The following is a 12,955-nucleotide window of genomic DNA, read 5'->3' as shown; positions in this document are numbered from 1 at the left end:
TGCGAACGTCCTGAGGTGAGAGAGGGCCCGGGGTGCTCCAGGCCCAGCAGAGAGCCCGCAGAGATTGCTGGTGCTTCCTGGGCCTGAATTCAGGGGAACCTGCTGCGAGGCCCTCCTCCCAGCAACAGAGGTCGCTGGGGAAGGGGCTCCTCCCCAAGCCCTGGCGGAAGGGGTCGTTGACTCTTCATGAGCGGTGCTGCCCCGCCCCAGCTCCCACCCGGCTCCTACAGAACCTGCCGTGGTCAGGGTGGGGGCAATCAGGCCTGGAGGTAGGAGGGGAGCTGGGCATCATGGCCGCGGCCCCTCAGTCCCCTCCTGGTTTTAAAGAACTCGCGATGACCTGGTTTCCGGTGACCTGTGGTGCCCGCCACCGCCCCAGCCTCCCCCCGCTTCCCACCCCTCAGGGACGCTGCCCAGCCTGCCTCCTCACCCACGTCCTCCCGGGGACTCGCAGGCCTCCTAGTTAGTAGCCGGCTCCCCTGGACCCCGTCATGGGCAGTCCTAAACCGCAGCGTGTTCATGCCCGTCAGGGGTATGATCTCAGGCAAGTCTTGATTGTATGGAAAGGAGGGAGACAGGCATCTGTTGAGAACCTACTGCGTGCCGGGCTGATCCTATCGGGAGACACTATCGTACCTACTTTATGAACAGAAAATAGACTCAGAGTAGGGGAAGGTTTAGGTTTTACCCAAGGCCACTCGATAAGCAAATGTTAATTTTAGTAATAAAAGCTGCTTTTGGTGATTGCTGGGAGCCAGGCACTCAGATCCAGGGCCACTGGGGGAGGGAGGACGGCAAAGAAATGGCTGTTAGCTTTGATCCCCTCCCAGCAAAGGTCAAACTCCTGGCCAGAGAGGTCATCTAGAGATGTTTGTCCTGGAGCTGACTGGGAGACACTCATGATAAATGGCTCCCATATCTGAAGAGCTATCAAGGGGCAAAGAGAGATAACCCTGAGGGTAGAAACGGGCTGTTTGTTAAAGCTCCAGCAAGAGGGACTTTGGGTCGGTATCTGGAACAAACATCCTGTCCAACAGAGCAGCGTGCTGCCTCAGAAGTGACTTCTCTGTTTGCCAGGGTTGCCGGAAAAGGCATATTCCCCCGAGAGAGGTCGGCCTGGGGACTCCCCTGCCAGCTCACACCTGGGAGTTTTCAAAGGGCCAGGCAAGACTTCTGCCCCCAGATTTCTTCAGCAGGAGGTTTTTGATCTGAACAGTCCCGATCGATCACACTGGAAGCTGAGTTTGGCTTCTGCACGTCTGGGTGTGTTCCTTTCATGGAGCCAGAGTGGTGGGGGTGGGTTAGCGGTGGAGGAGTGGATTCCTCCAGTTGCATCAGCTACGGTGTGACCTCTGACATTTACCTTTCTTTGTTCCCAGATAAACCAAACACACAAAAACTAATTTTCCTGGCTTAATAAAAGAATGGGGGGTGGGGGGGAGGAGAGTGGCCTGGTAGGTGGGGAGAAAACTGGGGCTTGGGTGAAACAGACTGTAGTGGTGGGGGGGGGTAGTGCTCCCTGGGGGCCCTCCCCCTTGGCGGGCTCTCCAGAATTGGCTCTGGTTCCGGAAGGCCCTGCCTGGACACCCTGACGGGGTGGTCAGTGGGCAAGCCAGCCCTGCAGCACCTGCTGTGCACCCAGCCCATTCGTGGCCAGTGGTTCTCAAGCACTTCCCACGGGTCAGGTCCTGTGCAGTGGGTTTTACCAGCAGCTATTTCCCTTTTACTTTTGAGAAAACGAAAGTTGCCTGCAACCACAGAGCTAGTGCACCTAGCTAGCTAGGTGCCAGCATCCTTCCTGTCTCTTGGTGGGCCTGCCCCATCCTAGGGATGCTGTGGTCAGCACAGGGGTGGGCACACGGTGGCAGCTCACAAATGCTCTGGGCTGGTAGGTGCTGAGGGCCAAGGGGGAGAGAAGTGGGCCGGAATCAGGAAGCAGAGGGACTGCCAGGGCTCCCAGGTATGTGACACCTAGCTACCAAAGGGGCTCTCTTGGGACCCAACCAGCTAAAATCCCACCTACTTTTCTAAACCCCTTCCCTCCCGTTGTCCCCCCTCCACCACTACGCCAGCCTTTTCCGGATTACTGAGGACTTCTCTGGTCTCCAGGCACCTGCACAGGTGGTCCCTCTTCCCACCCCCGCAATTTGCATGTCTGCCACCTTCTCCTGCGCACAGGCTTCCCTCGGGCCCTTCCCTGAGCATTCCAGGGCAGTGTCCCCCGTTTTGCCATCCCAGCCCGCATCAAGCTATAACCCTTTATTGTGCTGCTCGGCTCTCATCTCCCAGGGGACAGTGAGGGCAGCCCCGGTGAGTGCTCGAGGGCCAGTGGAGGAGGGGTCGCAACCGGGTGGGGGGGCGGGAGCTGCGGGGTGTGCCCGCCCCCCGCCACAGGCAGCCTTAGGAGGGGCGGGGGGCCGAGCCGGCCAAAGTCCAGGTCCGCGGGGCTGCGCAGCGCGCTACTTAAACCTACGACCCGCCGCAGCCGGCCAAGGACAGGGACACCAGGTGAGTTGGCGGACCGAGTGGGGAGCCGGGGGCCGGGGGCCGGGGGCCGGCGGGCGGGGGCCCAGCAGCCGCGTGGCCTACTCGGGACTGGCAGGCGCCGCAACGGGCGGCCCTGGGACTTGTAGTTCTCGGCTCCGCGAGAGGCCGGTGCGAGCCCGGGAGCGCGGCGCTGCGCGGGGACGGGGACTACATTTCCCAGAAGGCCGGGGAAGCGCGGTCACCGGGAAAGCGCCGCGTCCGGCGGCGCTTCCCGGGCGCGATGGGGCCGGTGCTGGCGGTTGGGGGCTGCCGCGAGGCCCGCACTTGGTCCCTGCAAGGCGGCCCGCGGCCGACGGGGCCGGGCCGGGCGGGGTCCATGTGCAGCTCGGTGGCGGCGCCCGACTGCTGCGGGGGCCTCGGCAACTTGGACTTCAGGAAGGTACCGACCGCGCCGGCAGCCGGGCCAGGAGGGGGGGTCGCTAGGGCTGCTGGGTCCGCGGCGGGCGGTGCCACCGCCTACGCCCGCGGGCGGTGCCGCCGTTACCAGGCAACGGGCGCGGGGCGGGGCCGCGGGTGCGTGTGTGTGAGTGCGAATGCGCGTGTCCGCACCCGTAACCGCGCGTGGGAGTGCGTACACGTGTGCACCTACGGGATCGCTAGGCTCCGGGGAGGAGGCGCCCCGAGCTGAGACCGGAGGACAGGGCTCCTCCCGGGTGGACTGGCGGGGAGTTCGCGGCCTGCGGAGCCCCGCACGGGCCGGGCCGGGATGGGCCAGGCGGGACCTGGTTCTGAAGACCAGCCGGGCCCCTGGCCCCGGCCCTTAGAGTCTCCTCTGAGACAAGACATTAACCTTTTTGGCGTCAGCCACTCCCCGTGGAGCTCCCAAGAGGTCCCTGCCCGAGGCCGCCTTTTGTGGTCCATTCATTGGTACAGCCGGTACCGATCGAGAGCAGGTGTCCACTGAAGAAAAACGCACAACCTAATGGTTGCGAGTTGTGTTCTATTGGGGGCCTTACTGAGGACTCTAGCCCAGGAAAGAGCCTCTCAGTAGCTCTGAGGGGGAGCCAGGATATATAGGAGTTTTTGCTGGAAAAAAAACCCACATCGAACATCAAAAGATTACTGCTAAACACAAAAAAGCAGACATCTTGTACATGATTTTAGCACTTTTCTATTTGTGGGAAGGTGCAAGAGTCTGGGCTCCTTGAAATTATTCCTCAGATCTGCATCTTAACTGCCTGGGGCCTGTCTCCTGTTTTTCTCCATCCTGAATCCCCCGTCAGGGTGCACTGTGGGGTTGGCGGCAGCAGCAGCCGATGGCTTGATGGGGGGCGACTTCCCTTGTTTACCGGAATGGCAGGCGGCATTCTTTGTCGGCTCTCACTGACCATTCACTCCACTGAGGCTGGAAACTGAAAATTCTCTGCCGGAGATAAAACTGGTCAATGTTTTAGAAACTGGCTTGTGGGGAGGTGGGTTGAGATCCTGAGATAGCCGGTCCCCATCTGAGGAGGTGACCTCTGATCTGAGCCCTGAGTGATACGCCCTGGGGGGTGGGGGCCCAGGTGCTCTGGTGGGGGGCTGGCAGACCAAGGCCTTGAGGAGGAGTATTTGTTCAAGAACAAAGAGAAGCCTAGCCAAAGGGGACCCTCGGCATTGCCTGGCTTGGGGTGGATGTTTCATGGGTGAGACCTACAGGGGATGGATGGGGCACCATTAACTGGAGGTGGGGAAGCCTTCGGGGCTTCTGGTGGAAATCAAGGGGGCAGTGGGCCCCGCTGCAGGGTTAGGGTCCTGCCCTCAGGTCTAGGCAAGGCTTGTGTTCTAGACCTAGCAGCGGGGGAGGGGGAGATTTCCTGGGTGTTGGGGGGAAGGCCTTTTCTGCCCTTCTTCCCTCCCCTGTGGGGCTGTGCGGTTGGAGCGATCTGGGAGCCTTTCAGGGGACAGGTCAGGGTGACCCTCGTTGGCTAACATTCCGCTTTTTCCACTGCAGCCCTTATTGGTGCAGTTAAGCCTCCTGTTGCCAACAACGCTGAACGTTACGTATTTGTCCTACTTGGCAGCCCTCCTCCCTCCTGTGAAAACTTCTGGTTTTGAGAGATGTCATCCTCGGGATGGTTTCTCTGCAGCCGGGCGTCTCAGCTGCATGGTGGCAGTGGGTTGGACCCGCGCCGTCCCTTGGCGGTAATATGTCACGCTGAGAATCGAAACTCCTCTAGTAGCCACAGTTGAAAAAGTAAGGAATCGGTGAATCACTTTTGACAATATATTTGACCCGATACGTAAAATACGTCATTTCATCACGTGGCACCGCACGTCCTCAGCAGCCGCACGTGTGCTGACGTGCAACCATGGGCACGGTGCCCTTGACCACTAGCTCCTGGGCCTGCCCCAGCTGGTGCAGAATCTGGGCTTTGTTTTGAGCTTAGAAAGTCCCCCCTTGGGCTGAGGCGCGTCCCCGGCTGCAGCCTCGTCGACCGAGGCTCTCCCTGCCCTGGACTCAGCCAGGCTCCTCAGCTGGGCAGCTGAGTGAAGCCCGCCGGCTGGTGGGCGATGGAGCCGGACTGGAGGGCTCCAGTGGGGCCTCGGGGTGCCGGCTTCTTTGGGAGCACAGGCTGCCAGGGCACAGTCGGGGGGCCCCTTTCATGCCCATTTCCAGATGGTTCTCCAGCCCTTGTGAGCGATGGGTGGTGTAGGTGTCATGAGGGGCCCTTCAGTTACCTGCTCCGTAAAATGGGACCTTTGTCAGCTGTAAAGTGCAGCCCACCTGAGGGTGGGTGCTCTTCAGAAGGCAAGGCCGCTGTTGTTCAGGCAGCGTCGAGACCATGCTGGGTGACAGGCCCCTTGGGCTGCACGGTCCCTGTTTGTGACTCATCTGTGCTCATTTGGGAGGCAAATCCCAGGGGCAGGTAGGAGCTGCCTTCCGGGGCGAGATGTTTGCCTGCTGCACTGAGTTGTTTTCCAAACTCTTATGGCGTTATCACATTAGTTAGAATAAACAGCAGGCCGTTTCTCTGGACGACTTACTGTGTGAAGTTCTCAAGGACGTAATTTTTGTCTTCAGTGTTTTTGAGTCAGAGTCCAGACCTTGGGCAAGTCACGTAAGCGGGCAGAACCTCGGTTTCTTCTCCTCTGTTGAGGTGATCGCGGGGCTTTACTCATCCGTCTGTCAGTATGGATGTTCTTTTCTTTTTTAAAACAAATATTTATTTGTGTGTTTTGGCTACGTTGGGTCTTAGTTGTGGCACGCGGGATCTTTGTTGAGGTATGTGGGATCTTTTCTTGTGGCACATGGGCTTCTCTCTCTAATAGTGGTGTGTGGGCTCCAGAGTGCGTGGGCTCTGTCGTTTGCGGCACGCGGATTCTCTCGTTGAGGCACACAAACTCAGTAATTGTTGCGTGGGCTTTAGGTGCCCTGCAGCATGTGGGATCTTAGCTCCCTGGCCAGGGATCGAACCTGCATCCCCTGCATTGGAAGGCGGATTCTTTACCACTGGACCACCAGGGAAGTCCCTATTTGTGTTCTTTATTTTATTTTAATTTTTATTGTATTGTATTTATTTATTTATTTTGGCTGCATTGGGTCTTCGTTGCTGCGCGTGGGCTTTCTCTAGTTGCGGCGAGCGGTGGGGGGTACTCTTTGTTGCGGTGCGCGGGCTTCTCATGGCAGTGCCTTCTCTTGTTGCGGAGCACGGGCTCTAGGCGCGCGGGCTTCAGTAGTTGTGGCTCGCAGGCTCAGTAGTTGCGGCTCACGGGCTCTAGAGCGCAGGCTCGGTAGTTGTGGCGCAAGGGCTTAGTTGCTCCGTGGCATGTGGGATCTTCCCGGACCAGGGCTCGAACCCGTGTTCCCTGCATTGGCAGGTAGATTCTTAAGCACTGCGCCACCAGGGAAGCCCCCTACTGATGGTCTTTAACAAGGATCTTTCTGGTATTGATTTCTAGTTTGCTTCTGTTATGGGTTCAAGAACATACATACTTTTACTTTTTCTTTCTTTTCTTTCATGTGCACTGAGAGGGATGAGCCTTCTGCTGTTATGGGGGCTGGTGCTCTGGCCCACCTTGTCCTCACCGATTTTCTGCCTACCTGTTTTGGCTTCATGTGTTAGCCTCAGTTTTTAGTCTGAAAATTGGGCATGTCTCACAGGGTTGTGGGCGGACTCAGTCACAGAGTAATAAGTGAGCTTCCTGTATCATCTCACTTAATCCTCCTGACTGGTCCCAGGAAGGAGGGGCCACCCCCGTCAAAGTTTACCCAGGTTCCCACAGGGCAAGCGGCCGTGTCTCAGGACAGGCTCTGTTGCCTCTGCAAAGCCCTGGCCCAGGGCTCGGTCAGCTGGCTTCCTGTCACCACTGCCTTGGACACAGAACGGTTCCTTAGGTAAATAGCCTTAGGCACCAGCGTAGCAGGGCCTGTCCGGGGCCCCTGAGGGCAAATGTAGAGAGAGGTCTGCGGCTTACGGCCCCCCCGCAGAGGAGAGGAGGCCCCAGACCCACTCCCAGGAAGGGCCCACCTTGCCCCATGGACGCGGGACCCCACGGGCCCCTCAGAGCCTCGCGGCACATGGCCCAGGACAGGCTCACTGGAGGAAGGGTGTGAATAAACAGCTTCCTGGAAGGAGTCATGGATTCGGAACTCTGGGGCAGCCACTGGCCGCTGTCTGTATCGTAGGAAAGCAGAGACTTCAGGTGGTCTCCAGTGCTGTCTCGGCCCCCATCCCAGCATGTGGGCTGTACCCCTCGCTGGCTCTTCCTTAAGAAGGGAGCATTCCCCGAGGGCCCCTCCAGAGAGCATCTGTCTGTAGCGCTGGCATCAGGCGCACAGGGAGCACCCTCTGCCCCTTGTATCTTGGCACCTGTTTTCCCCTCTCATCCCCCTGGGCGGAGATGGGTCATGGAGCTTCCTGTGGTCCGTCCCTGGAGGGTGAGGGGGTGCCCCCAGCCCAGCCTGGATTATCCGCTGCCCAGAGACCTTCTTCTGCGCCTGGTGCCCCCGCCATGAGGTCGTGGCCGCCTTAGTATAAAGCTTCTTTGTGACCGCTCCTTCTTGGATGCGCCAGGCTCGGGGCTTGCAGCAGAAGTTTCCCGGTAGACGTCTCCTGAATCACCGAGAAGGCCCGGAGGACGGAGGGTCCAGCTAGAGGCCCGCCCCGCTGCCCCCACCCCGTCCCCTTCCCCGGCAGTGAGCGGTACGTGGGTCCCAGCTGCGGTCGACGTGACTTTGATTCCCTGGGCCCCTGCTGTTTGTTTGGATGTCACAATGTGACCCTGGGTGCTGTTGACCCTCGCACGGTGAGTGGCACGGGCTCTAGCCGCTGAGCCCCTCAAGGGAGCACTGCCCGGGCAGCGGTAGGTAGCCCATCTCCTCTCTGTTCCAGCACCAGGACTTGGAGCCAGAGGGGGGCTCCATTGTTAGGGTTACCGGGAGCAGAAGGCCAGGACATCCGCTGCTTTAATCAGGTTGGGCAGAGGGTGGGTGGGCCCCGGTGGGCCCCTCCCCTTAGTCGAGGTGGCCCACAGGGGTACAGGGTGACGGGACGGGGGTCTGGGACCCTCCTGCTCTGCTCCTGCCTGACCCGGGAGGGCACCCTTTCCAGTGGGTTTTGGGGGTGACAGCAACCAGGACGGGACCTGCAGGCCTCTGGAGCGGGAAGCCAGGAGGGGGCCCTCTGCTGCCACCTGACTTGTCCGTCATTCTTTCCTGCTCGGTGGGCCCTTCTCTGGGCAACGCAAATCCCCCCTCAAGGTGACCGGATACTTCCTGGATGAGAGGTTGACCGAGGGCCCTGGGACCTGGGCGGGGGCCAAGGTTCCAGTTTTGACCAGTTCAGCCCTAACAGGGAGCCCGGGCCAGATGTCTGCTGCTGGCCACCTCAGCCAGCGTCACTGCTTAACCGCTCTGCCTCAGTTTCCCCTCCGCCTCTGCTCTCCTAAAGGCGAAGAAGCAGTCTCTCTCCCGCTCACTTGCCCGGCCTCCTTGGGGGTGTTTGGGACTTATCCTCACTCCAGTGCCTGAACCCGGAATCTGGAATCTGGAATCTGGAAGCGCTGGCCTGGCCTGGCCCCCTGGGGGCCTCTGGCTTGATTCTCTCTGAGCTGGCACGACAGCGGCGCTCGTCTTGCTGGGTGGTGGCCCAAGGTGAGGTGTGAGAACTTACATAGGTGCGCATTGGTCTCGTTGCAGGGGCTTAGCTCTCAGACCCCCAGAGTGGAGCCTCCCGGGGATGCTCAGTGTTTGCTGAATGACTAGCAGTGGAATTCTTAAAAATATCTGGAGCTTGGGGCTTCCCTGGTGGCGCAGCGGTTGAGAGCCCGCCTGCCGATGCTGCCGATGCAGGGGACGCGGGTTCGTGCCCCGGTCCGGGAGGATCCCACATGCCGTGGAGCGGCTGGGCCCGTGAACCATGACCGCTGAGCCTGCACGTCCAGAGCCTGTGCTCCGCAGCGGGAGAGGCCACAACAGTGAGAGGCCCACCTGCCGCAAAAAAAAAAAAAAAGAAAAAGAGAAAAATGGGAGTCTGGCTGACAATGACACCCTTGTCTGCAGAAATGCCATATCAACTCCCGTGGGAGTTGTTGCTGTCATAAGAGTCCGTAACTGGTGAGAAGCATGTTTTGTGGGCGGCCCTAAGCTGGATGTGGTGATTCAGTTGCCAGGCCGGGGCTGGGGGCCGTTGGCAGGAGGCGTGGTTTACGTACCCGGCTGCCCCCCAGCTCTGCACCCTGGGCACGGCTGGCCCGCCTGGAGTGGATTCCACACCCCCCCACCCCAAGCCAAGGCTTGTGACTTACCTTCCAGTTGAGACTTATTGTTATTCTGAATTGCATGTGGAGAGCGGCCATGAATTTCTAAAAGAAAAAGAAAAATACAAAGAGTAACGCAGGGACTCAGTGAACACTGACCACGCAGAAGTCAGCAGTGTGTCACGGTTTTTAAAGGGGGAACGCAGCATTAGAGGCATCCAGCTGTTTCCTCCTCTTGTCCTAAGAGGCAGGGTCCTTAGTTTCTGTCCCCGGGGACATCTGGGCCACGTCTGGAGCCATTTTCGCTTGTCACAGCTGGGAGACGGCCGGCATGGAGTGGGTGGGGGCCACAAAGAGTGCCGGCCGGAGGGTCGACAGCGTGGAGGTGGTGGGGAGACCCGCCCGGTCACAGGGGGCAATGAATCTGGGGCTCAAAGCTGGCCCTCTGCACATACGGGAGGGGCACTCAGCGCTGTGTGGTGGGTACAGGGTGCTCTGGCTTCTGCAGCGTCCTTGTACCATTTGACATGTGTTTTGAGAACATGGCAGTTTGACACAGACCTGGTCTGTTTCAGTTCCCTGGTTTAAGCTGCTTTGGGGACAGCGCATCTGGTTTACCCGAGCCCCCGGCGTGCACACCTGTTCCATGCTTGCCGATAGGAACAGCTGTTGCACTGTGTGTGAGCTCTCGGGGCAGGTGCCGGGGTTGGGAGCCCCCATACCCAGGAGCGCCGGTCCAGGGGCTGCCGATAGGAAACAGCTGTGCACTGTGTGTGAGCTCGCGGGGCAGATGCCAGGGTTTTGGAGCCCCCATACTCAGGAGCGCCGGTCCAGGGGCTGGGAAGAGTTCATCTGCATTTTCCTGGGTCTCGGAGGCTGAGCTATCTTCACACGGATGTCGGCCCCTCGGGTTGTCTCTGGGGCCTCTGAACACCTCTGTTGTGTCCTGGTCACCCTGGTGATGCAGACACGGGTCCCGGCGGGGTCACTGCCCCGCCAGCGTGCTGGGACACCTCATCCTCAGAGCTGCTGGTTTCCTCTCTGTGCTTCCGCCGCTGGCTCGGCCGCTCTCCAACAGGCACGACACGGCCGGTTGGGTTTCGGCTTTTATCTTCCATTTATGAGATTACATTGTAGTAACCTTTGCTGGACTTGGACGTGCCCAAGCCTCCTGACCTGTTCCTGGAGGGTAACTTTGTTTCCAAGTTCTGGGGCTTGTCACTCGCTCCCGTGTCTGTCCACGTGGGGCGGGGCAGGGCAGACAGGTCTCCCGCTGACGCTGGCTCTGTCCCTGCAGGCAGACCTCTGCATTATGACCCGGCTGCTGGGCTACGTGGACCCCTCAGAACCCCACTTTGTGGCTGCAGTCCTCACCATCGCTTTCAATCCGCTTTTCTGGAACGTGGTAAGTGCCCCAGGACAGGCTGTGCAGAGGGATGGATGGGACGGACGGGTGGCTCTTCCCTCTGCTCGTCTGTCTCTGGCCAGCATGGGAGATTGTCCTGCTTCCCCATCGAGGTCGGCACCCAGGGAGGACGTGGACCGGGGAAGTCCCTCACCGCGGGGTCCCACGACATCTTGGCCTCAGCAGACAGCAGGTCCCTGCGGGGCTTTGCTCCCCTCCTGCCACAACACACAGGGCAGCCGCCTTCTTAGGAGCCCCCCCGCAGCAGGTGTGCTCCATAAACATCATCACTTTTCCTAATCGAGGCTTCCTGCAGGGTCATCTGCAGCCCTCGGGCTGAGGGGTGCTGGGGCAGGAAGGAGCTGACAGCAAGTGAAACGGGAGGCAGGTCTGCGCCCAGGTCTTCTGTGGGTGCGGGGCCGCGAGGAGGCTGGGGGCCTGGGGGGCTGGCCGGGTGGGAGGTAGAGGGGAGTGGGCTCTGAGCAGTCCCTCCTGCCAGCCCTTCTCGGAGACATCCCTCCCCTGTCAGGATGTGGGGAAGAAGCCCTTGGGGTTTCTGGGCTGCTGTCCAGCACCTCTGGTGGGCTGGAAGGGGCGGTAGACGTGCTCCCCGGGCCGCCCCCCCCGAGGCGTCTGCCGATGCAGAGCGTGGACGTCCTGTGCTCACCTCGAGGGCGGCCTGCTGAACGAGCCTGGGCTCGGCGTCAGCCGTTCCGAGCTGTCTTCCTCTCGGGTGGCCGCTCGGTCCCCGGGGCAGAACGGACCTGTTTGCATCTGGTTGACGAGTTAGGTCTTTTCTTCATCTGGGAGAGAGCGGGGTGGGGGCAGGGTGCTCATCTCAAAGAGGCTGCAGTCAACACGCCATCCCTCCCGACAGACCGACTGGTCTCCTGTCCAGGATGGACACACGGCTTTTTCATACGCCCCGCTGGTTTCCTGTGCCGCTGTAACAAATGACCACAGACTGGGGACTTTAGAACAGCAGGAATATATTTTCCCCTGGCTCTGGGGGCCAGAAACCTGAAAACCAGTACTGGTCAAGATCCAGGTGCGGGCAGGGCTGTCCGTACCCCCAGCTCCAGGGGAGGGTCCCCTCCAGGAGAGCCGGCTCCAGTCCTCAAGGCCAGCATCTTCCCCCCACCTTGCCTCCCTCCTATAAGGAAACGGGGCGGGGGGGGGACAGCAGTCAGGGCCCCGCCGACCCAGGACAACTCCCATCTCAAAGACCCTGAACGCAAGCTAAGCCCCCTCTTTGCTGGGCAGGCAGCCTCCACCAGTTCTGAGGTCAGGACGTGGGACATCATTTAAGCCTGATTTTCAGCTGTCACACCCTTTACCCTTCATTGTCTGGTGCTGCGGGAGGGGAAGGTGCACTGGGTGGGACGCGGGGAGGGGTGGGGGGAGAGCAGAATCACCGTGGGGCGGGCGAAGCGCGGGCCACCCCAGCTATGGCTGGGGCCTGTGTCAGGTCAGGGCCACTCAGGCAGGAGGGACCAAAGCTCCCAGGAGCCTGAAGATGCTTCCCCCACAAAGCGAGCTCCGGTCCCCCGCTCCCCAGAGCTCCTCCGTCCCTCAGGCCCCCTCCCGCCGCGGCCGCGCGGCCTCTCACCTGGCCCCTGGGTCTGTATGCTTTAGCTTCCTGTGTAACACACCTGTCATCTAGTGAGTGAGCTGGTTTCCAGAGACCTGCGACAGGTAGAGAGTGTTGGAATTGAGCTGAATTGTAGCACACCCGGCTGATGTCAGCATTGTTCGGATGTGTGGGGAAGACCCTCCCGTGGAAATTGGTGCAGAAGGGGGCTGGAGGCGAGGGCTGGTGGGGAGCTCAGACCTGCCCCAGGGCCTCCAGGTGGAGCCAGGTTTGGGGAGTGGCTGCCCGGGGCTGGACCTCAGCTCTTGGGGCATCTCTGGACGCGCTGCCCTGCCTGCCCACCTGGCGCCAGCACCCCTGTTGCTGTGCCCGCAGGGGCCTCCTGCCCTCTCTCGTGGGGTGTCCCTGGCCCCGTCTCTGCCATGACCCCCTCTTCTTCACTCACTCACCCCGCAAGTGCTCTTGGGGAGCCCGCTGTTGGGGTGCTGAGTGGCCCGCGGGGGCGGGGGGATGAGCCCACGAGATGCACGGATGGGTTAATGTTGGGAAGAATAAGTGCTGCAGAGGGACCAGCTGGGGCGTTTCCTTGTCACCTGTGTCGCTGTCTGGCGCAGAATCTCCTCAGTGCCAGGACCTTGTGTCCGGTGCTCGGCCGCGCCTGGGCACGTCCAGACCCCGCAGAGAGCCTCGCTCTTTGGCCCTGGCCCACACTTCCCCGACATGCTCCCTCC

The 12,955-nt window shown here is 60.5% G+C and overlaps 1 protein-coding gene across 4 annotated transcripts in view; it reads left to right on the top strand.

The window, feature by feature from the left end:
- Nucleotides 1-1,818: 1,818 nt before the first annotated feature.
- PEMT (phosphatidylethanolamine N-methyltransferase) overlaps nucleotides 1,819-12,955 on the top strand; it is a 47,470-nt gene continuing 36,333 nt past the window's right edge. Inside the window, exons 1-2 of one of the 4 annotated variants that reach the window (XM_032616459.1) lie at nucleotides 1,819-1,960; nucleotides 10,526-10,633. In XM_032616459.1, the coding sequence (XP_032472350.1) occupies nucleotides 10,541-10,633 (93 nt within the window). In that variant the 5' untranslated portion in view covers nucleotides 1,819-1,960; nucleotides 10,526-10,540. Of the gene's footprint in view, nucleotides 1,961-2,400; nucleotides 2,509-2,718; nucleotides 2,927-10,525; nucleotides 10,634-12,955 lie in introns of those variants that run through there. The other 3 variants (XM_032616460.1, XM_032616457.1, XM_032616458.1) reach the window with 3 other exon arrangements.

Source organism: Phocoena sinus, chromosome 20 (assembly GCF_008692025.1).
Source record: "Phocoena sinus isolate mPhoSin1 chromosome 20, mPhoSin1.pri, whole genome shotgun sequence".
Taxonomy (NCBI): domain Eukaryota; kingdom Metazoa; phylum Chordata; class Mammalia; order Artiodactyla; family Phocoenidae; genus Phocoena; species Phocoena sinus.
Note: the sequence above shows the minus strand (reverse complement) of the source record. Positions and strands in the feature narration are given on the sequence as shown.